A 23054-nucleotide genomic window follows, 5' to 3' on the forward strand; every position below is an offset into this window, starting at 1 on the left:
ACTTCCTGTTCTGCATAGATCACTTTCCGGCAGCCTCCTCCTTATCATCACAGACAAGGACAGGAAGTCTCATCTTAGATTTAGTCTTAGTGGTGGGAATGAAAACTGCAAGATGTCAGGATTATCTTATAATATAGATAATAAAATGGAAAATCTGATGAAAAAAAACTATAATAATAAAAATTCTTTAAAAATATTTGTAACATAAAAACTTGATTTGAAAAATAGGCCATTTTCTAATGATACATGCTCTCCATTGCATATTAAATGAAAGCAAGGATTATGGTTGTAGTATGTAATAGGTATTGGGGAAAAAAAATCACCATAAGGGTTTACAAGGGGTATTCCCAGCAATGACATCAACTGCTAGGAACCATACCAGTCCTGAACATTTAGAGCAATGTAGTGCAGGTTTAGCAATAAAGCCCTTTGTACATGTCCCTGCATAGCAATGCTCTCTGCTGCCGCCTCTGTCTGTTTCAGGAACTGTCCAGAGTAGTAGTAGTAGAAGTTTTCTTTAGGGATTTGCGACAGCTCTGGACAGTTCCTGACATGGACAGAGGTGGCAGCAGAGAGCACTGTGTCAGACTGGAAAGAATACACCACTTCCTGCAGGACATACAGCAGCTGATAAGTACTGGTTTGAGATTTTTAAATTGAAGTTAATTACAAATTTATAGTACTTTCTGACATCAGAAAGAATGAGGATTTGAAAGAATTTTTTTTCACTGGAGTAACTGTTTTTTTTCTAATCCTGGATAACCCCCTTTAAATCTCAGGATCAGAGGTTAGATCCTCATCTGCATAACCAGTATGGATCAGTATACGGTTAGTAAAAGGAATAAACATGGGTACATCTTTCCTGATTTACAAGCCAATCACTGGTATACACTGCAGGGGCGATAAATGGGCCGGATAGGTTCACTGTGTAATTAGATTAGCAAACCCCCATCCACCCCCACCCCCCAACCTAAGAGCACATGTTCTCTCTGGTGTGCTGGTGTTATCACAACCCTTAACTAAAGTTCATATAGCAGCCGCCTGGGGCTAGCACAGGGACAGGATCATGTTCTCAGACTCCATGTGGCTCCCTTATGGGAGAGGTTCCTGCTATATCCGTATATTGGATTGAGATACAGGCTTTTGTATCTAAAACCTCCTGGTTACAAAGGCCTAAATTATAATAAAATACACCCATGGTCAAGAGTGGCTGTGTATATGGGGAAAGCAGACCTGTACAATTTAAAGGGGTTGGCCACTTTATAGTAAAATAGGTCAGTATACAGTATTAGTAAGTGTACTCACTGTATATACTGACAGCAGCTTCCTGTGTACCTCATAGAGCCAATATCAGACACCTCCTCCAGGCTGTACCGCCCTGCTCTGTAGTGAGTATGTCCTTAATATGGCCGACATGGAGCAGTATGTGACTGTGCCCCGCCCCCTAAGTGTCCAACACTGAGCCTGTATGTGCCTCTGGTGGACACTGGGCGGGGCATGGTCACATGCTCCTCCATGTCGGCCATCTTATGGACAGACTGACCACAGAGCAGGGGAGTAAGAGTTTAGCTCTATGAGGTGCACAGGGAGCTGCTGTCAGTATATACACTTACCAATATTGTACACTTAATACTTTTACTATAAGGTGGCCAACCTCTTTATTTATAGAGTGCCAACTAATTCTGCAGCACTGTACACAGTTTGTCATCACCCATATTGGTCCCTGTCCTCATTGGTGCTCACAATATAAATTCAACTATCGGTATGCTTTAGGGTGTTCTCTATGGAAAGGACAGGGGTAAGCTGGCTTATCTCTCCCTGAACAAAGGGGTTGGCCATGATTTCCATGACAGCTGACCACTATCACCACCAACATCATCAGTCGGTGGCCATTCTACACAGCCCCATATGCCTCAGATTGACGTCTGACAATAATCTAAGACCATTAAAGTTAATCTAAAACAGAACTGTCAAAATTGGCGCCCCTCCCCCATGCACATTTGAATTAACACGCATTTGTATAGTAGAATCAGGGATACTGTAATGTCAGCATGTCAGTTTCAGAAAGTAATACAGATTTGTAATTGACTTCTATATAAAAATCTCAAGTCCTCCCATACGTATTAGCTGCTGTATGTCCTGCAGGAAGGGGTGTGTTCTTTCCAGTCTAACACAGTGCTCTCTGCTGCCACCTCTGTCCATGTCAGGAACTGTCCAGAGCGGTAACAAATCCCAATAGAAAACATCTCCTGCTATGGACAGAGGTGGCAGCAGAGAGCACTGTGTCAGACTGGAAGGAATACACCACTTCCTGCAGGACATACAGCAGCTGATAAATATGGGAAGACTTGAGATTTTCAAATAGAAGTCAATTACAAATGTATATAATTTTGCTGAAACCAGTTGATTTGAAACCAGTTGATTTGAAAGAATTTAATAATTTTGTAGGACCAACTTACATGCTTCAAATACACTCCCTGAATTTTTAACAACTATGATCCTTATTAAGGAATTTCAGTCAGTGCTGTAGAAGAGAAGATTCTCACCCGGTAGCATTTTTCTTACTGATACAGTAGATACCTCCTACCTTCTTGGTTGGTGGCAGAATAGACATGTATTGTGACTTGTGGATGGAGGTCTCCTTTACTTATTGGGTTATTGAGCAGCAATGTTCAACTTTAGACACCATTGTCTCCTAAAACATACAAAATGTATAGTAAAGCCTGAAAATCCTGCTGTAACTATGCCTGGTATGTGGAGTATGAGCAAGGCCTCATCCTGACCTGTACTCCACAAGTCCAGGGATAGTCAAGGCAGAGGCGGATGTGGCGGGTTATCGCTATTCTTTATAATAAGTAAAGGAACCCAAGGACAGACCTCGGAAGTTCAAGGCGGCAGACATCAGGCCTCAGCCATTAGTCATATATGTAGCTATAATAAGCGGCTGGATAAGAGATATAAAGCGATAGAGTTAAGGCCATGAAACTTTCCAATGACATATCGTCTTATTTAAAAAAAAAAAAAAGAAGAAGAGGTTCTACAGCAGCTGCAGTGTATTAGGATTTTTTTTTTACTTTTTTTTTTTTCTTAATATCTCAGATGCTGCAGAACATCTTTCATCTTAAGAGGTGTGTGTTATAAAGTATTAGAGTTCCGAGTCAAAGGTTCAATGGCCTAGTAATTGTGAAAATCCTTACAGTATAGGAGACATTTGCCCATATATCTAGAATACAATATGTAATACTAAAGGAGTATGCCAGAGAAATTGTTGTCTAATTGTTTTAAAGGGGTACTTCAGCGGAAATTTTTTTTTTTTTTTTTTCAAATCAACTGATGTCAGAAAGTTATATAGATTTGTAATTTACTTCTATACAGTCTTCCCATACTTATCAGTTGCTGTATGTCCTGCAGGAAATGTTGTTTTATTTTCAGTCTGACACAGTGCTCTCTGCTGACACCTATGTCCCAGACAGGAACTGTCCAGAGCTGGAGAGGTTTTCTATGGGGATTCATATAAAACCGAGACAGAGTTCCTTACTCGGCCAGAGATGTCAGCAGAGAGCACTGAAAATAAAACATTTCCTGCAGGACATACAGCAGCTAATAAGTACGGGAAGACTTTCTAAAAGAAGTAAATTATAAATCTATATAACTATATGATATCAGTTGATTTGAAAGAAAAATATTTTCTCCAGACAACCCCTTTAATTTCTACTTAAAAATCTCAAGTCGTCTAATACTTATCAGCTGCTGTATGTCCTGCAGGAAGTGGTGTATTCTTTCCAGTCTGAGGGTATGTGCACACTACGGAATCCCGGCGTATCTCCCACCGCAGATTCCAGAGATCGCAGACGCTGGCAGACACATGCATCTCCGCTGGTCCCATAGGCTTCATTCTATGTTGTGCCAGATTCAGTCTTCCGCTCGAAGAATGAATCTGCATAATCTGGCAAACCATTGACCAGACCAGAGGAGATGCGCGTGCCCGCCAGCGTCCATAGGAGAGTTACGGAATCTGTGGCAGGTGATATGCCTGGATTCCGTAGTGTGTAATAGCCCCTACACAGTGCTCTCATATCTTGACAGGAACTGTCCAGAGCAGGAAAGGTTTTCTATGGGGATTTGCTACTACTCTGGACAGTTCCTGACATGGACAGAGGTGGCAGCAGAGAGCAGTGTGCCAGACTGGAAAGAATACACCACTTCCTGCAGGGCATACAGCAGCTGATAAGTACTGGAAGACTGTTATAGGCTTTGTGAACGAGCACTGATCTACGAGATTGGCTCTCCTTCACAGTGAGCATTGGACTGTCTAATAGGGTCCCCCCTCCTCCGCTAAAAGGCATTGTGTACTTTGACGCTGGGCACACTATGCAGGCACTTCAGACATTCCTAAATAATTTTTAGTAAACTTGCTGAAAGTTCAGGTTTGGCAACTTTTGTGCATCGGAATGTGACTCCTGCCATCTGGAGAAGTTGGATGCCGCCCTAAGGAATCTAAGTGTTGGTTTACACAGACAGATTTATGTGACAGATATTTGAAGCAAAAGCCAGGGACAGACTATCAACAGAACAGGTCATAAAGGAAAGACCAAGATTTCTCTTTTCAAATCCATTACTGGCTTTGGCTTAAAAAAAAAAAAAAATCTGTCAGATAAATCTGTCTGTGTAAATGCACCATTACAGCCATAGGCCATGTTCACACAACCTAAGTTTTGTATTAATCATGGCCGTTGTTGCCGATTTGCAAGTGAGGCGGCCAAGGACAGCGCAGCCCCTCACCCTGTGTTTGTGCAGGTCTGGATGGGACGGGGTAAATTGCTCAACAATTGCAGGATAAAAGGTCTGTTTACTTTTGGATGTGGGATGAGGTGTGAGCTGCGGAGTCTGTGTTTAGGGGTCTGTACTATAGGGGGAGGGGGGACGTCTGCTCATTCCACATTCCTGTCATTTATCACTCAAGGGGGAACAAACAAGGTAAGTGGCAAGTAATCAACAACAAGTGAAAGCCACGAGACAGGATGCCGACATGGGTCTGCTAGAGGGATAGATATATATATCACGTCGCTAGTATATCCAACATACACACTACAACCATGTGTATTAAGAGGGCTAATGCTGCGTTTATGCGAAAATTCGAACGATAATCGTTCCGTGTAAATGATCGCATTTGAGTGATTATCGTACTGTGTAAACACAGCAAACGATCAAGCGAAGAGCAAGAAATCGTTCATTTTGATCTTTAAACATGTTCTTAAATCGTCGTTCGCAGATCGCTTTGTGTGTTTCACTGATTTACCCTATGGAAAAGATGGGCTTCAGCAGTCTTAAAAACAATCGCAATAACGATTTATCTAACGAATTTTCAAATGATTTTTCTAACGATTTATTCGTCTTAACGCTGATCGTTATAAAAACCAAATCGTTGCTTCAAAATCGTTAAACGATCGATTGGACGAATTATCGCTCCGTGTAAACGTAACATAAGCCCAACATACATGCTACAACCGTGTGTATTCAGAGGACTACGCCCAACATACATGCTACAACCGTATGTATTAAGAGGACTACGCCCAACATGGCCACAACTGTGTGTATTCAGAGGACTACGCCCAACATGGCCACAACCGTGTGTATTCAGAGGACTACGCCCAACATGGCCACAACCGTGTGTATTCAGAGGACTACGCCCAACATGGCCACAACCGTGTGTATTCAGAGGACTACGCCCAACATGGCCGCAACCGTGTGTATTCAGAGGACTACGCCCAACATGGCCGCAACCGTGTGTATTCAGAGGACTACGCCCAACATGGCCGCAACCGTGTGTATTCAGAGGACTACGCCCAACATGGCCACAACCATGTGTATTCAGAGGACTACGCCCAACATGGCCGCAACCGTGTGTATTCAGAGGACTACGCCCAACATGGCCACAACCATGTGTATTCAGAGGACTACGCCCAACATGGCCGCAACCGTGTGTATTCAGAGGACTACGCCCAACATGGCCACAACCGTGTGTATTCAGAGGACTACGCCCAACATGGCCACAACCGTGTGTATTCAGAGGACTACGCCCAACATGGCCACAACCAGGTGTATTCAGAGGACTACGCCCAACATGGCCGCAACCGTGTGTATTCAGAGGACTACGCCCAACATGGCCGCAACCGTGTGTATTCAGAGGACTACGCCCAACATGGCCACAACCGTGTGTATTCAGAGGACTACGCCGAACATGGCCACAACCGTGTGTATTCAGAGGACTACGCCCAACATGGCCACAACCGTGTGTATTCAGAGGACTACGCCCAACATGGCCGCAACCGTGTGTATTCAGAGGACTGCACCCAACATGGCCACAACCGTGTGTATTCAGAGGACTGCGCCCAACATGGCCACAACCGTGTGTATTCAGAGGACTGCGCCCAACATGGCCACAACCGTGTGTATTCAGAGGACTGCGCCCAACATGGCCACAACCGTGTGTATTCAGAGGACTACGCCCAACATGGCCACAACCGTGTGTTTTCAGAGGACTACGCCCAACATGGCCACAACCGTGTGTATTCAGAGGACTACGCCCACCATTGCCACGACCAGGTGTATTCAGAGGACTACGCCCAACATGGCCACAACCAGGTGTATTCAGAGGACCCATCTGCCTTATGGTTGTGGTCTTCTGAGGGCGAGTATACCAGGACGGGAGTGATCGACGTCTACATGGCAGATTATTACCCTAGAAAGGTGGCACACTTCACACTAGATTTTATTTTGGGACTGTAGGACCAAGCCCTTAGCGGGCCCCTCCTAGTGGGGCAATTATTGTGCTGATTTTCAAAGCACAATAGATTTGGTCTCTACAGTAATGGAGTCAGCAGCGTTAGTGACTAATGCACTATACACCCCAGCACAGTGGGGCCCAATACTTTTGTCCCTATAGTGTATATTGAGGGCCACCTTAGGAGTGTGTGATCTTAGGGCGCTTCATCCTGCTGTAGTGTAAAGGAACCAGAACTCTGCCCAACCATATACTTTCCCACATGTGCCATTCAATCCTCCTGCCCCCGGGTATACTGTGATGGGGAGCAAGGTTACTATTATTTTTTTTTTTTTTTTTTTTAAAGGTTGAACAGTCGTAAAAAATACCCCCCCCCCCCACACATACACACACTCATCAGTGCTTGTTGCTACTTCCTAGATGAGTCTTCTCAGCAGGACCTGTCTGCTCAGCCAATCAGTGACTGAGGTGGAACATGGCTGAGCGGACAGGTCCTGTGGGGACTGAGGTAGGGGATTATGCCCACCCCGCAGAAAACAAATTGTACCTTCGGATAGCTGCTTTTAATCCAAGATCTGTCCTGGGGTCCATCCTAAAAATCTACTTTTAAACTTGCAGCCCTGTGTCAAATTGGCGTGGCCTAGAGCTTGCCCCGCCTCTCTGTCCCTCCTCCCAACCCTCTTCATCATTAGGAATGTCCCTGAGCAGCGTTTCTCCTATTCCTCACCTGTGTGAACACTGCACATGTGTTTCATCGTTAAGGCACCTGTGCAGTGTTCAGACAGGTGATAAATAGCAGAAATGCTGCCATGGGGCATTCCTAATGATGAAGAGGGTTGGGAGGAGGGACAGAGAGGCGGTACAAGCCTAGGGCACAGACACTCTAATTTGACACAGGGCTGCACATTTAAAAGTAGTTTTTTAGGACAATAACTGCATCACCTGCCGAACGGACCCCAGGACAGATCTTGGATTAAAAGCAGCTATCCGAAGGTACAAGTGGTTTGGGGGGAGGGGGGGGGGTCAGATTGTGGGTACAGAGTCGCTTTAAAGGAGTAGTCCAGCGATTTCTTAAAGCCAGCAGGGGGAGGGGGAAAATTGATTTCAAGGAACAACTTACCTCTCACTGTGCCTGCGTTGGGCAGCTGGAGCAGTCGCAGCTGCATGTCATTTCCCCCCCCCCCGAGTTGTAATGACATCATCACTCGGGGGAAAATGCCTGTCCTGGCTGATGGACTCGCCGCTCAGCCAATCAATGACTGGAGCGGAGTCGGGTCGTGACATGGACACCCCAGAGATCCTGGAGCCCAGCGGGGGACCCTCGGCTGCCCCCTCCGCTCACTGCAGGCACGGGGAGGGATAAGTTAGCACTTATAATCAATTTCCCCCTGTCGGCTGACGGATTTAAGAAATCACCGGACTTTTCCTTTAAACATAAAATTTGATGTTGCTAATTTTTACTGATAGAGTAACTTACTCTAAGCCTGATGCAGCAGGTTACAGGTGTCAGTCACAGTGATTAATAGGGATTGTGTCATTTAAAAGGGCTAAAAAACAGGTGCAACACCTAGTGTCCAATCTGCCCCCCACAATGCAACCGCAGGGTGCTGATCCGTTCCTAGAGAAGGTCTCTGTGCCCGCCATAGTACATCTGCTAGTACACTCCTCAGCTCTTCACTCCCTGCTTTCTGGGCGAGTTGGTCCATGAGAGAATATAGTGTGTATATATACTTTTGACTGACGCTCTTCTTTGCTCCTTTAAAGATGTTATCCAGGATTTAAAGCAGGGATGGGGATCCTCTGGCCCTCCAGCTGTTGCAAAACTACAATTCCCATCAAGCTTTGGCTGTCCAGGCAGGATGGGAATTGTAGTTTTACAACAGCTGGAAGGGCCGCAGGTTCCCCATCCCCGATGTAAAGAACGAAGCTGCAGAAACAGCGCCACCCTTGTCCTCAGTGTGTCTGTGGTGTTGCAGCAGGTCCATTGAAGTGAAGGAAGCTGAGCTGTAATACCACATGTAACAGCTGTGTTTTTATAATCCTGGAAAACCCCTTTAAATGAATAATAATAATAATAATAATAATAATAATAAAGCGTGTTAAATGTTTTGTTTTGGAAGCACCTTCACTCCAAGCACCAAAGATGATGGGCATCAATAAGAAGTCTGTGACATCAGCACAGAACAGGGAGAAGCAGCCATCAGGCGCTTCTCCCAGCTGGTGTGGGAAACCATAGATATAAAAGCACTCAGCCTATAGAAATATATGTAAAATGGCCCCCTCTCTAGTTCTATCTATACAGCGCTGCGCCCGATTCCTTCCTCCCAGGTAAGTGTGAGCGCACTGCACTGCCCGTCCGGCAGGGGGCGCCCGGCTCACTACACAGCCTGCAGCGTCCGGGCCGCGCTCTCAGGACCGTACCACCTTCCTTCTCCTCCCCCCGTCACACCTTTCCCAGTGGTTCCACCCGGCTCCCCACCCCGGCCCCAGCCTTCAGTATAACCTGCCGGAGCCTTGTAATAGGATCAAGGTGCAGGAAGAGCAGCGGCGGCCGGAGCGTCCATCTCCCCGGGCGGCAGGAATCTCAGGAATTCCTGAAATCTGAGCAGCAGCAGCGAGTGCGGGGCAGCCCGGGAGCAGCACACCGCCTCACCTCACACACATGCCCGGCATCTCTACCTGCACAGCCCGGACCGGAGCGCCGCTCTGACTCGTGACAGGAAGCAACACCTGGGCGCAGCCTTCCCGCCTCAGCCCCTCATGGAGGGCTCCGTCCTGTGAGCGGCAGCTGCTGCGTGTGGTGACAGCCGGGACCATGTTCCAGTTTGACCCCGGATACGTGGAGGTGCCCCGGCCCTCGTCCCCGCTCCTCTCCCCCGCGGCCTTTGTGAACTCGGTGCAGTACGCCAACGTGCTGGAGGGAAGGTTCAAGCAGCTGCAAGGTGAGAGCCTGATATACGGTGTAATGGCCGGGAGTGACGTGTACAGCTTCCGGGACAGCGCCACCTGCTGCTCGTCACCGCCGGGCAGCCCCTCCGACTACGACTCCCAGCATCTCCCGGGCCTGCTCTACAGCTGTGGGGCTATAACTCCCGGCATCTCACAGAGCACTGACCTTACAGCTCCCAGCATCTCACAGAGCACTGGGCTACAGCTCCCAGCATCTCACAGAGCACTGACCTACAGCTCCCAGCATCTCACAGAGCACTGACCTACAGCACCCAGCATCTCACAGAGCACTGGGCTACAGCTCCCAGCATCTCACAGAGCACTGACCTACAGCTCCCAGCATCTCACAGAGCACTGACCTACAGCACCCAGCATCTCACAGAGCACTGGGCTACAGCTCCCAGCATCTCACAGAGCACTGGGCTACAGCTCCCAGCATCTCACAGAGCACTGGGCTACAGCTCCCAGCATCTCACAGAGCACTGACCTTACAGCTCCCAGCATCTCACAGAGCACTGACCTTACAGGTCCCAGCATCTCACAGAGCACTGACCTTACAGCTCCCAGCATCTCACAGAGCACTGACCTTACAGCTCCCAGCATCTCACAGAGCACTGACCTTACAGCTCCCAGCATCTCACAGAGCACTGACCTTACAGCTCCCAGCATCTCACAGAGCACTGACCTACAGCTCCCAGCATCTCACAGAGCACTGACCTACAGCTCCCAGCATCTCACAGAGCACTGGGCTACAGCTCCCAGCATCTCACAGAGCACTGACCTACAGCTCCCAGCATCTCACAGAGCACTGACCTACAGCTCCCAGCATCTCACAGAGCACTGACCTACAGCTCCCAGCATCTCACAGAGCACTGACCTACAGCTCCCAGCATCTCACAGAGCACTGGGCTACAGCTCCCAGCATCTCACAGAGCACTGGGCTACAGCTCCCAGCATCTCACAGAGCACTGACCTTACAGCTCCCAGCATCTCACAGAGCACTGACCTTACAGCTCCCAGCATCTCACAGAGCACTGGGCTACAGCTCCCAGCATCTCACAGAGCACTGGGCTACAGCTCCCAGCATCTCACAGAGCACTGACCTTACAGCTCCCAGCATCTCACAGAGCACTGACCTTACAGCTCCCAGCATCTCACAGAGCACTGACCTTACAGCTCCCAGCATCTCACAGAGCACTGACCTTACAGCTCCCAGCATCTCACAGAGCACTGACCTTACAGCTCCCAGCATCTCACAGAGCACTGACCTTACAGCTCCCAGCATCTCACAGAGCACTGACCTTACAGCTCCCAGCATCTCACAGAGCACTGACCTTACAGCTCCCAGCATCTCACAGAGCACTGACCTTACAGCTCCCAGCATCTCACAGAGCACTGACCTTACAGCTCCCAGCATCTCACAGAGCACTGACCTTACAGCTCCCAGCATCTCACAGAGCACTGACCTTACAGCTCCCAGCATCTCACAGAGCACTGACCTTACAGCTCCCAGCATCTCACAGAGCACTGACCTTACAGCTCCCAGCATCTCACAGAGCACTGACCTTACAGCTCCCAGCATCTCACAGAGCACTGACCTTACAGCTCCCAGCATCTCACAGAGCACTGACCTTACAGCTCCCAGCATCTCACAGAGCACTGACCTTACAGCTCCCAGCATCTCACAGAGCACTGACCTTACAGCTCCCAGCATCTCACAGAGCACTGACCTTACAGCTCCCAGCATCTCACAGAGCACTGACCTTACAGCTCCCAGCATCTCACAGAGCACTGACCTTACAGCTCCCAGCATCTCACAGAGCACTGACCTTACAGCTCCCAGCATCTCACAGAGCACTGACCTTACAGCTCCCAGCATCTCACAGAGCACTGACCTTACAGCTCCCAGCATCTCACAGAGCACTGACCTTACAGCTCCCAGCATCTCACAGAGCACTGACCTTACAGCTCCCAGCATCTCACAGAGCACTGACCTTACAGCTCCCAGCATCTCACAGAGCACTGACCTTACAGCTCCCAGCATCTCACAGAGCACTGACCTTACAGCTCCCAGCATCTCACAGAGCACTGACCTTACAGCTCCCAGCATCTCACAGAGCACTGACCTTACAGCTCCCAGCATCTCACAGAGCACTGACCTTACAGCTCCCAGCATCTCACAGAGCACTGACCTTACAGCTCCCAGCATCTCACAGAGCACTGACCTTACAGCTCCCAGCATCTCACAGAGCACTGACCTTACAGCTCCCAGCATCTCACAGAGCACTGACCTTACAGCTCCCAGCATCTCACAGAGCACTGACCTACAGCTCCCACCATCTCACAGAGCACTGGGCTATAGCTCCCAGCATGTCTCAGAGCCCTGGGCTACAGCTGTATGTACTACAACTCCCAGCATCTCACATAGCTCTGCTCTACAACATGTGGTGCTACAGCTGTAGGTACTACAACTCCCAGCGTCTCATAGGGAAGTTTTCTCCAACCAGTATAGTTATTACTGCATCTTCTAGGACACTGTTCCCCTTAACCTTTAGCTTCCCAGCTGTAGTTACTACAACCCTCAGCATCTCCTCAGTGTTCTCCAGATGTTTCTGTTATTACTACATCTCTCAGTATATATGTGGGCAGTATTCCCCCACCTCTGGCTCTACAGCTGTTACTACTACAACTCCCAGCATGCTCTAGGCCAGTGCTGTACAACCAGTAGCTCTCTATCTGTTATTACTTTAACTCCTAGCATGTCCTTGGTTAGTGTTCCACAGCCTCTGTTACTACAACTCCCAGCATGCCCCAGTGTAGTGGTCCCCAACCACTTGCCTTCCAGCTCTTGCAAAATTACAACTTCCATCATTGCCCTGACAGCTGAACGCCTGCTGGGAGTTGTAGTTTTGCCATTGGTTGGAGAGCTCTGTCCTAGACTTGTGCTAGTTGTGCTGATGTGTTGGAGGTTTGTGATACATATACAGCGTATGCTTCATGTCCATAGCCGCGCTTTATGGCCATGGGTGTGTAGTGTAAACCATCCCATCCCCATCCCCCTACGGTGTCTCTGTTCGCAGTTCATGCTAAATTACAAATATTCATCCCATTTTACGCTGAAACTGGTTCTAGGATGACATGGGAGGATGGGACTGGCAAGGCTGTGGTACAGGGGGCGCTCTATGCCCTTTGTCCTCTGGGCATTAGTAAGGAGCTTGTGTCTTATGACTGTGATATGTTATGGTCTCTTTTGCCCATTATGTGTTGTATATAAATGTAGGCTGTCTAGGATGGAGAGAAGCGCTCAGCCACGTGCTTCTCCCAGCTATATTGAGAGATCTGTGGGCATCTGAACACAGGGACCCCGATGATCAAAACTTATAAAGCAAACGTCACTCTCTAGTTTCTTGATATGGACCCCAGATGGTCGGCCCTTCCTGCTGATGTCGGTGGCGGAGTATATTGGCAGCTAGAGATGTCACCTGAATTCTGTCACTGTTGTCACATCTCTGCACTTGAGCGTACTCTGTAATATAGGAGACACTTCTCACATCAAAGTAATTTTCTATGGCCCAGGAGATGAGAGAAGGACTTCCCAGTATCACCCAATAGACTGCGACATGCTGTATACCAGGGATGGGGAACCTTCGGCCCTCCAGCTGTTGCAAAACTACAATTCCCATCATGCCTAGAGAGCCAAAGCGTTAGCTTTGGCTCTCCAGGCATGATGGGAATTGTAGTTTTGCAACAGCTGGAGGGCCGAAAGTTCCCCATCCCTGCTGTAGACGAAAAGGGTTCAGTCTGTGGTAGATCTAGGGAGAATTTACTTATAATCTCCAGTCTTCTAGTACTTATCAGCTGCTGTATGTCCTGCAGGAAGTGCTGTATTCTCTCCCCTCTGACACAGTGCTCTCTGCTGCCACCTCTGTCCATGTCAGGAACTGTGCAGAGCAGTAGCAAATCCCCATAGAAAACCTCTGGAAAGAATACATCACTTCCTGCAGGACAGACAGCAGCTGATAAGTACTGTAAGACTGGAGATTTTTTTTTATTTTTTTTTTTATAGAAATAAATTACAATTTATTTTTTTTTACCGAACTACCTTGTGGTCATTGATGGTCTATTCCCAGGATATAACCTAGATGATGGAGGGCCTGCAGGAAGCTGAGAACTGCTGAGCCGGTTATTCTGCGCAGGTTACATAAATCCCATAAAGGTTACTGGGAGTTATGTGTATTGGGACAGATTTGTCATTGAAACCTTTGAATCCAGCAAGACGCTATGGTTCTTAAAGGGGTTTTCCTCTATCCACAGGATAATGCATAATCTATTGATAGTGGGGGTCTAACTTCTTGGTCTCCCATCGATTACAGTAACTGAGATCACTTCCCCCTGAGTGTATAGCGATGCTGCATTCACTGTATATGGGACCTACAAGTAGAAGTCTCCTAGACGGTAAATAGAGCGTCCCTCCACTCACATAGCTGACATGGAGCAGCATCACAAGGGGGATAGCTTTAGGGCCCTATTCCACCAGACGATTATCGTTCAGATTATCGTTAAATCGTTCGAATCTAAACGATAATCATTCGGTTGAAATGCAGCTAGCGATTAACGACCGAACGATAAATCGTTGATCGCTTTATAAGACCTGGACCTATTTTTATCGTTGCTCGTTGGCACATTGTTTGCACTGAATAAGACGTCGTTCGCAGTAGATACGAACGCAATTGCGAAGAAAAACTATCGCAAATACGATCATAAGTAAGGCCCCCTTCACACGTCCGTGTCAGTTTTTACTGTCAGGAAATCCTGATCAGGAGGCCTTAAATGTCATCAGGATAGTATCAGGATTTCCTGACAGTAATCCGTTTTTACCATCAGGAAACCATCAGGAAAAACCTTCAGGATTTCCTGATCAGAAGAAAAAAAGGGAGATGTAGTTCTGCAAACTGGATGGTCACAGCTTGCAGAACTACAACTCCCATAATGCCCGGCTGACAGGTCATGTTGGGAGTTGTACTTCTGCAGCCTGTGGCCATCCAGGTTGCAGAAGTACAACTCCCATCATGACCTGTCAGCAGGACATGGTGGGAGTTGTACTTCTGCAACCTGGATGGGCACAGGCTGCAGAAGTACAACTCCCATCATGACCTCTCAGCAGGACATGGTGGGAGCCTTACTTCTGGGGGGGGGAGGGGGCGATCTCACCTGTCCTGGTTCCTGGCCTTCCGATCTGGAACCGGGTGAGGATACAGCGGTGCCGCGGCGGTCCGGGGCGTGTGGGGTGTCGGGCTGCTAGACGTGGAGTCCGGACGCGGGACGCTACTGAGAGAGGTCCGGGGGGGGGGGGGGGAGGCGGAGGTGCCGCTACTCTGATACTCCGAGCGCCGGAGGGGGGCGGGAGGGGTTTGCTACTCTGAGCTCCGGGGGGGGAGCCAATGGGTGAGCGGTCGGGGGTGGAGGGGGTGCCGCTGGGTGCCGGGCTGCTACTCTGAGGTCCGGGGGGGTGCCGCTGGGTGAGGACTCCAGGCGCGGCACCAGGAAGCAGGAGGCCGGGGACGGCAGCAGCAGATGAACACCAGGGAGGCTGGTGAGTCATGCGGGTGGTGGTGGGTGCGCCGGTAACCCGGAATCGCGGGCACTTTCCTGATGTACATCAGGAAAGTGCCCGTGATTCCGGCGCCCCCATAGGCTTCTATGGGGGCGTCAGGGCCGGAATTCCGGATAAAAATAGGACATGTCCTATTTTTTCCGGAGCTATTTTCCGGAACGGACACCCTTCCGGAAAAATCCGGAAGGGTGTCCGTAACCAATTAAAGTCTATGGGTCCGGAAATCCGTCCGGATTTCCTGATAGGAAATCCGGATGGTTTTTCCGGACTTGTGAAGGGGGCCTAACTATTATCGTTCCATGAAAATGAGTGAACGTTTTCAGGTCTTTCACAATAGCTGTTGTTTGAAATCGTTAATCGTTAACAATTATGCGAACGATAATCGTCGGTAGGAATAGGGCCCTTACTCCTACAATAGCTCCTTTAAGGGGTTAAAGAGACACATTTTTGTTTACCCAAATCCTCTCGTTGTCACATGGCTCTTCTAGGGAGGCGTCCTGACATCTGCGCCTCTTCTATAGAGAAGCCCTTTGATATACCCCAGTATTACGTCAGTCCTGTTTGGACTCTTTGTGACTTTGTTCCCATTCATCTGTAGGATGTCATTATCCTTTGATACAGGGATTTTACCCTGAAAATGATGTCTGAGCTCCATGCTGTGTGAAATCCTGCATATTGTCAGGCTCCCCCGTGCCTCCATGTTACTTGGTCAGAGTCTCTCTATAGTAGCCCGAGGCTTGGGAGGGTCTGAGCACAACCCAGCAATAACAATAAGTGACAGTATGGACTCCATGTTGTACATTAGAGGGGTCTTTGCTTTTAATATACGTTATAAATATATATATATATATATATATATATTAGGATTAGATTGTATTGTTTGTATACTGTGTTTACTGTATCTGTCTGCTATTACTAAATGGAGTGTTGCCCTTTTAGTGTTACACCTGCTGGCGTATAGACTCTAGGACAATAGCTGTTATTGCTGATTTACTTACATATGCACGGCCATTGTCTGCAAGGTAAATAAAGAGACAATGGACTTGGTATAAACTAAACCCGGGCACCTGGTGCCGTCTTCATGGTAAAAGGATCACTTAGCCTAATGCACAAGGCTGGTTAATGTGTAAAGGAGCCGCTGATAACATTTATCAATCTATAGCTGCATAGTAGTGGAGACGGGGGAGCTACATGCTGCATAATCCGCCCCTGTATGTTACCAGGAGCATTAGGGCCATACTAGGCGGCCCATTTACAGACCCTGTTACTAGGCTGGGGCAATTGTTGTATCATTTGGGGAACCCCTTCTTGCCAACACTTGCCTGGCATATCTATTTACCACTTTACTGGCATTGATTGTATTAAAGGGCTTATCCAGGCACAGATACTTCCTTGCAGAAACAGCACCGCTCCTGTCCTCAGGTTGTGTGCGGTATTACAGTTCTGCACTCAGCTGGAGCAGTGCTGTCTCTAGAGCTAAGGCTTTGGCTGTCCACGCATGATGCGAGTTGTAGTTTTGCAACAGCTGTAGAGCCAAGGTTCCCTATCCCTGTTCTAGAAGAAAGCAGAATTTCGGTGCCGATTCCGTAGTGTGAACGGGCTCCATCGCTGATTACCCCTTTAAAGGGGTTATCCAGCACTACAAAAACAATGGGCACTTCTCCCCCTCTCGTCTCCAGATTGGGTGGGGTTTGGAACTCGGTTCCATTGAAGTAAATGGAGCTTAGTTGCAAACTGCACCTGAACTGGAGACGAGAGGGGGAAAACTGGCCATGTTTTTGTAGCGCTGGATAACCCCTTGAAAGAGGTTATCGGCGTTGGGGCCCGTTCACACTATGGAATCTGCACCAAAGTTCTGTGCTGAACCCCCGTGCACGGACGTTGCGCCGTATCCTGTCTGCTATCTGTTTGAATGGGAGGGCTCGCATGTCAATTCTTTAAAGGGGTTATCCAGCGCTACAAAAACATGGCCACTTTTCCCCCTACTGTTGTCTCCAGTTCACGTGCAGTTTACAAATAAGCTCCATTTACTTCAATGGAACTGAGATTCAAAACCCCACCCAAACTGGAGACAACAGTAGGGGGAAAGTGGCCATGTTTTTGTAGCGCTGGATAACCCCTTTAAGCGGAGAGCAGAGGTGAGGCCCTCCCATTCAAACAGATAGCAGGCTGGATTTGGCACGGTAACCGGTTCCGCACAGAATTTCAGCACTGATTCTGTAGTGTGAATGGGACCTTAGACAAACATGGCCACTTTCTTCCAGAGACAGCACCACTCTTGTCTCCAGTTTGGATTGGGTTTTGCAGATAGTTCTATTTACAATTAGTTCCGTTGAAGTGAATGGAGCTTAACTGCAAACCACACCTGAACTGAAGACAGGAGCGGTGCTGTCTCTGTCATGTTTTTTTGTAACGCTGGATAACCCCTTTAAATCTGCAGCGCTGCCATGGCCATGCCCCATTTTTATATGTCCCGCCCACTTTAGAATAGCAAACGTGGTGTAAATCTGCCAGTCACATTTTTGCACAATTGGGGTGTGTGTGTATATATATATATATATATATATATATATATATATATATATATATATATATATAATGTGTATGTAGGTAGGTAGGTGCAAACATAGGAAGCTTATAAAAGGTCAAGCTTGTTTTCCCTGTAAATACTGAAGCCGGTGTATGTTTTCGGTTCGGGGCTAAATCCTGTTTGTGTGTTCTCCGGTGTATATGGCTAAATACTAGCACATGCCCGTCATGCAGAGTGGTTAGGTCTGCCGGGTGGTGGTTGTCGTCTGTGCAGAATACACGGCTGATCACACGCTCACTACAATGGAGACGTCTGCCGCTACCTGACTATATTACTATATAGCTGTCAGATGTAACATGACCTTCATGTGTTCTATGTTACCAGCATGGGCCGCCTTCCAGGTACTGGATCAATATACATTCCACACGGGGATTCATTGTTTTGCCTGTATGTGGCCTTACAATGCTAAACATCCCATTTGCAGTATGGTACTCGGACGGACGTTTTGCAAACCACGATTTTGCAAGTACACAAGGATGCAGCAGGCCTGTGACTTACTACATAATGGTCATTGCTTTTAAGGCCCGTTTGAAGTCAGTCTGGAAACCCTTTAACATGCATGGTGGTAAAAGTAATGAAGCAGAAAGCATTTAGCTTCATGGACTGTTAGAAAGCAGATCTGCTGCTCCCTGTGATCTCCTCCACCCCCATACTGTGCAGACGTGTCGTGTAAAGCGTGACCTTTCTGCATATTAGCTAGGATATTGCGAAAACATTTACATTTTGAAGATTGAGTAACGTGCAAAGATTTTGTTACCTGTTTTCAGTGCATTTTTTATTTTTTTTTGCACACAACTTCTATTAGGTTTATGATTGTTCTTGTAGTAAGGTACAGCCGCATACACACTCCCTGTCTGGATACAAGGGAGAGATTACCAGGAGCCGTCATCTATATCTCCGCATAAATTACAGGAAACTTTGATGTCTCTGCGCCCTTTTTCCTTTATTATTTTAGTCTTGAGCATTTATGTTGTCTTCAGGGGCCCGGGAATGATGAATAGCCATGCTGGCAATGGATGAAAGGTGACTTTTCATGATTCCGTCTCTGCCACACCCTGTGTCTTCTTTACTATTGCCAGGTATGAACAGGAGGGAGATGATGATTTGTTTACTGCCACAGGGAGTAATAGATTGTCATTATGTACTTACACATGTGCCTGCGTCTAAGGTGATACAGCCTGCGTGCGCCTGCCGAGTATACAGCCTGTATAAATTGTACGTCAGAGTACAAGCAGTAACATAAAATAACCAAAATTCAAAGGTTAGGATTTATTATGCAGTAAATGTGTAATTCCTGCTATAATCCGCTGGCACTTAAAGGAGTAGTCCTTAGTAATGCATCCCTGTAGAATGTCAGAGCCGGAAGGTGTCGGGATATGCGTCATTCCCAGCAGCCTTTTCCAAATATTCCCTTCTTTCTTAAGGCCCTATTCCATGGAACTTTTTTGAACGATTATCATCGTTCAAACGACCGCTCGTTAACTATATTCGTTCTGTGGAATAGCTGTAAACGAGCGAACGACAACAGCGAAATCGTCGTTGATTCGTTCACTATTTTTTTTTCAACATGTCGAAAACAAATCGTTGGTCTTTCAACAATAATTCGCTAATCTTTTCGTTGAATAAAAAATCTTTCAGTCGTTCTGAATTTCCTCACGTTTTAAACGACGATATAACGACCGCAAAAAAAATCGTTACACTACAGATATTATTCTCGTTCCCACACGTATTATGTGTTATCGTTAAGTGCTCGTTAACGAGCGGTCGTTTTAGTCACTGGCAGACGCCCTATGACTGACGACCACCTAGGGCTGGGCGGTATACCGCAAAAATACCGATACCGTCACTGGCGTCGGTTAACCGACCTTAACTGAGCCAGGACGGTATCTGCGGTATTTTTGTGTTTCCAAAAGAGCTTCTGCACGCAGTCGCGGCCCGGCGTGAGCGCTGCACGTTATGTGCAGGGACGCCGGAATCAGAGCGGGAGGTGGAGGAGCAGCAGGGCCCAGGTGAGAATGCCCGCCCCCGTCCAGTGTGAGCGCCCGCCCTCCCCCTGTCCCGTCCGGCGTCCCTGCACACACAGGACATTAACGTGCAGCGCTCGCCGGGAGGGGGAGTTGGGGGAGCGGCACCAGTCCTGTCCGAGCGCCCTTCTCCTCCGGCCGGCGAGCGCTGCACGTTAATGTCCTGTGTGTGCAGGGACGCCGGTGTGCGCGCGGGAAGTGGAGGAGCAGCAGGGTCCAGGGGAGAATGTTCCTGAGTGATCCTGTCCTGTCCGGCGTCCCTGCACACACATTACATTAACATGTGCAGCGCTCACCGGCCGGAGGAGAAGGGCGCTCGGACAGGACTGGTGCCGCTCCCCCAACTCCCCCTCCCGGCGAGCGCTGCACATTAATGTCATGTGTGTGCAGGGACGCCGGTCAGATCTCAAGGTGGAGGAGCATATGCATGCAGCTCCCTGTGTACCCAGCCACCCCTGCCCGCCCCCCTGTGTACCCAGCCACCCCTGCCCGCCCCCCTGTGTACCCAGCCACCCCTGCCCGCCCCCCTGTGTACCCAGCCACCCCTGCCCGCCCCCCTGTGTACCCAGCCACCCCTGCCCGCCCCCCTGTGTACCCAGCCACCCCTGCCCGCCCCCCTGTGTACCCAGCCACCCCTGCCCGCCCCCCTGTGTACCCAGCCACCCCTGCCCGCCCCCCTGTGTACCCAGCCACCCCTGCCCGCCCCCCTGTGTACCCAGCCACCCCTGCCCGCCCCCCTGTGTACCCAGCCACCCCTGCCCGCCCCCCTGTGTACCCAGCCACCCCTGCCCGCCCCCCTGTGTACCCAGCCACCCCTGCCCGCCCCCCTGTGTACCCAGCCACCCCTGCCCGCCCCCCTGTGTACCCATCCACCCCTGCCGGCCCCCCTGTGTACCCATCCACCCCTGCCGGCCCCCCTGTGTACCCATCCACCCCTGCGGGCCCACCTGTGTACCCATCCACCCCTACCCGCCCACCTGTGTACCCATACACCCCTGCCCGCTCCCCTGTGTACCCATCCACCCTTGCCGGCCCCCCTGTGTACCCATCCACCCTTGCCGGACCCCCTGTGTACCCATCCACCCCTGCTGGCCCCCCTGTGTACCCATCCACCCCTGCCGGCCCCCCTGTGTACCCATCCACCTCTGCCCGCTCCCCTGTGTACCCATACACCCCTGCCCGCCCCCCCCCGTACACCCCTGCCCACCTCCCCGTAGAGAAGATAGATAGATAGGAGATAGATAGATAGGAGATAGATAGATAGATAGATAGATAGGAGATAGATAGGAGATAGATAGATAGATAGGAGATAGATAGATAGATAGATAGATAGGAGATAGATAGATAGATAGATAGATAGATAGGAGATAGATAGATAGATAGGAGATAGATAGATAGATAGATAGATAGATAGGAGATAGATAGATAGGAGATAGATAGATAGATAGATAGGAAATAGATGATAGATAGATAGATAGATAGGAGATAGATAGATAGATAGAGAATAGATAGAATAGATAAAGCAGCAAGAGTCCGCAGCACACTAGCATGTAGTGAAGAGTGGTTCATTCCATCAAATAAGGTGCAGGATACGACGTTTCAATTCACTCCAGAATCATTTTCAAGCATGCTTATCTCTTCCCTATATGCTGGTGTGCTGCGGACTCTTGCTGCTTTGTATTTTGGGACCCCCTGCCAAAGGCCTTTCTGTGTTCAGCACCCTCTACTTCAGCCTTGGATGTGCGTCTGTCACGAACGATAGATCGATATCTTTACAGCGTGTCAGTGCAGTGCCATCTACAGCCCCCTATAATGTACGTCCCTGTACTGTCACCTGTATATACTATATATATACCCATCATACATACTGTATATACCCATCATATATACTCTGGGTACCTATAGTACATAGCTATATACCTGTATATACACGTCCTGTAGTGTGCACATAGCTGTATACCTGTATATACACGTCCTGTAGTGTGCACATAGCTGTATACCTGTATATACATGTCCTGTAGTGTGTACCTAGCTTGGGTTGCTGCTCATTGAGTTACTGTACTTTTTTTAACTTTATTGAAACAAACTATCCCCAGTTTGGCACGGCCGAGTGGGTGTGGCCTGTAAAAGGGGTGTGGCTTACTAAGGGGGCGTGTCATAGTTATCGTCCAATTATCGTTACCGCAGCTACATATGCGATAAACCGCGATATTGATTTAGGCCAATATCGCCCAGCCCTACGACCACCCCTGTCCGGACAAAACATTGTGTCTTGCATACATACACAGTATTGAGGGGCTCCTATCCTTCACATTGCATTTAGTCAGCACTAACAGTGTCTGTATATGTGTAATGGAGACATAATACGCTCTATCATGTAGAGAACTGCTGGTAGTTACACAACATTTGTTCACACGTGGAGGGAACATTGACTGATTGGTACCCAGGCTATGTTATTTAATATGCCAATAAATATGTCACCTTCCAGGAGACTGTTCTTATAAGTGTTTATGACCGTCATACATATAAGTGTGTATGACCGTCATACATAACTTTTACAATAGTGTTGGCCACTTCTACGTTATTTCTATATAGAAATTCTTTTTTTTTTTTCTTCAATTGGGTCATGTGATGTGATGGTGACCCCATGGAAGTTACATGTGTTTTTGTACTTTCAATAGGGTCATCTCAGCCAGTAAAATGTCCCTCATGAAGCTGCATGGACTGTTATGGTTCCTTTACACAAAGCGATTATCGTTCAAATGTTCGCGATAACTATCGCATTTCAGCAATAATCGGCTCATGTAAACAAAGCAAACGATCAAGCGACGAGCGATATATCGTTCATTGTGATCTTTCAACATGTTCTAAAATTGTCGGTTGTTCGCAGAAAATTCGCAGATGGCTTCGTCTAAACAGTCTTTCACTGATTTACCTTATGTGTGAGATGAGCTTAAGAGATCTTAAAACAATCGCAATAACGATTTTTTCAAACGACTTATCGTTCCATCCTCTCCAGCAACCACAGCCCGCACAGCTCTGGAAGTCGGGTTGTGACATCACCATTTTATCCAGGAAGTGAAGCCTTGATGT

At 48.3% G+C, this 23054-nt stretch overlaps 1 protein-coding gene across 4 annotated transcripts in view; it reads left to right on the forward strand.

Annotated features, from left to right (window-relative positions):
* Positions 1 to 23054, forward strand: part of SPTBN2 (spectrin beta, non-erythrocytic 2) — a 158252-nt gene that overhangs the window by 84191 nt on the left and 51007 nt on the right. Inside the window, exons 3-4 of one of the 4 annotated variants that reach the window (XM_069965241.1) lie at positions 2818 to 2825; positions 9609 to 9726. The exons of 2 other annotated variants lie outside the window; for them this stretch is intronic. In XM_069965241.1, the coding sequence (XP_069821342.1) occupies positions 2818 to 2825; positions 9609 to 9726 (126 nt within the window). Of the gene's footprint in view, positions 1 to 2817; positions 2826 to 9278; positions 9727 to 23054 lie in introns of those variants that run through there. One more of the 4 variants, XM_069965240.1, reaches the window with a different exon arrangement.

The sequence above is a fragment of the Dendropsophus ebraccatus genome, chromosome 4 (genome assembly GCF_027789765.1).
Source record: "Dendropsophus ebraccatus isolate aDenEbr1 chromosome 4, aDenEbr1.pat, whole genome shotgun sequence".
Classification (NCBI taxonomy): Eukaryota; Metazoa; Chordata; class Amphibia; order Anura; family Hylidae; genus Dendropsophus; species Dendropsophus ebraccatus.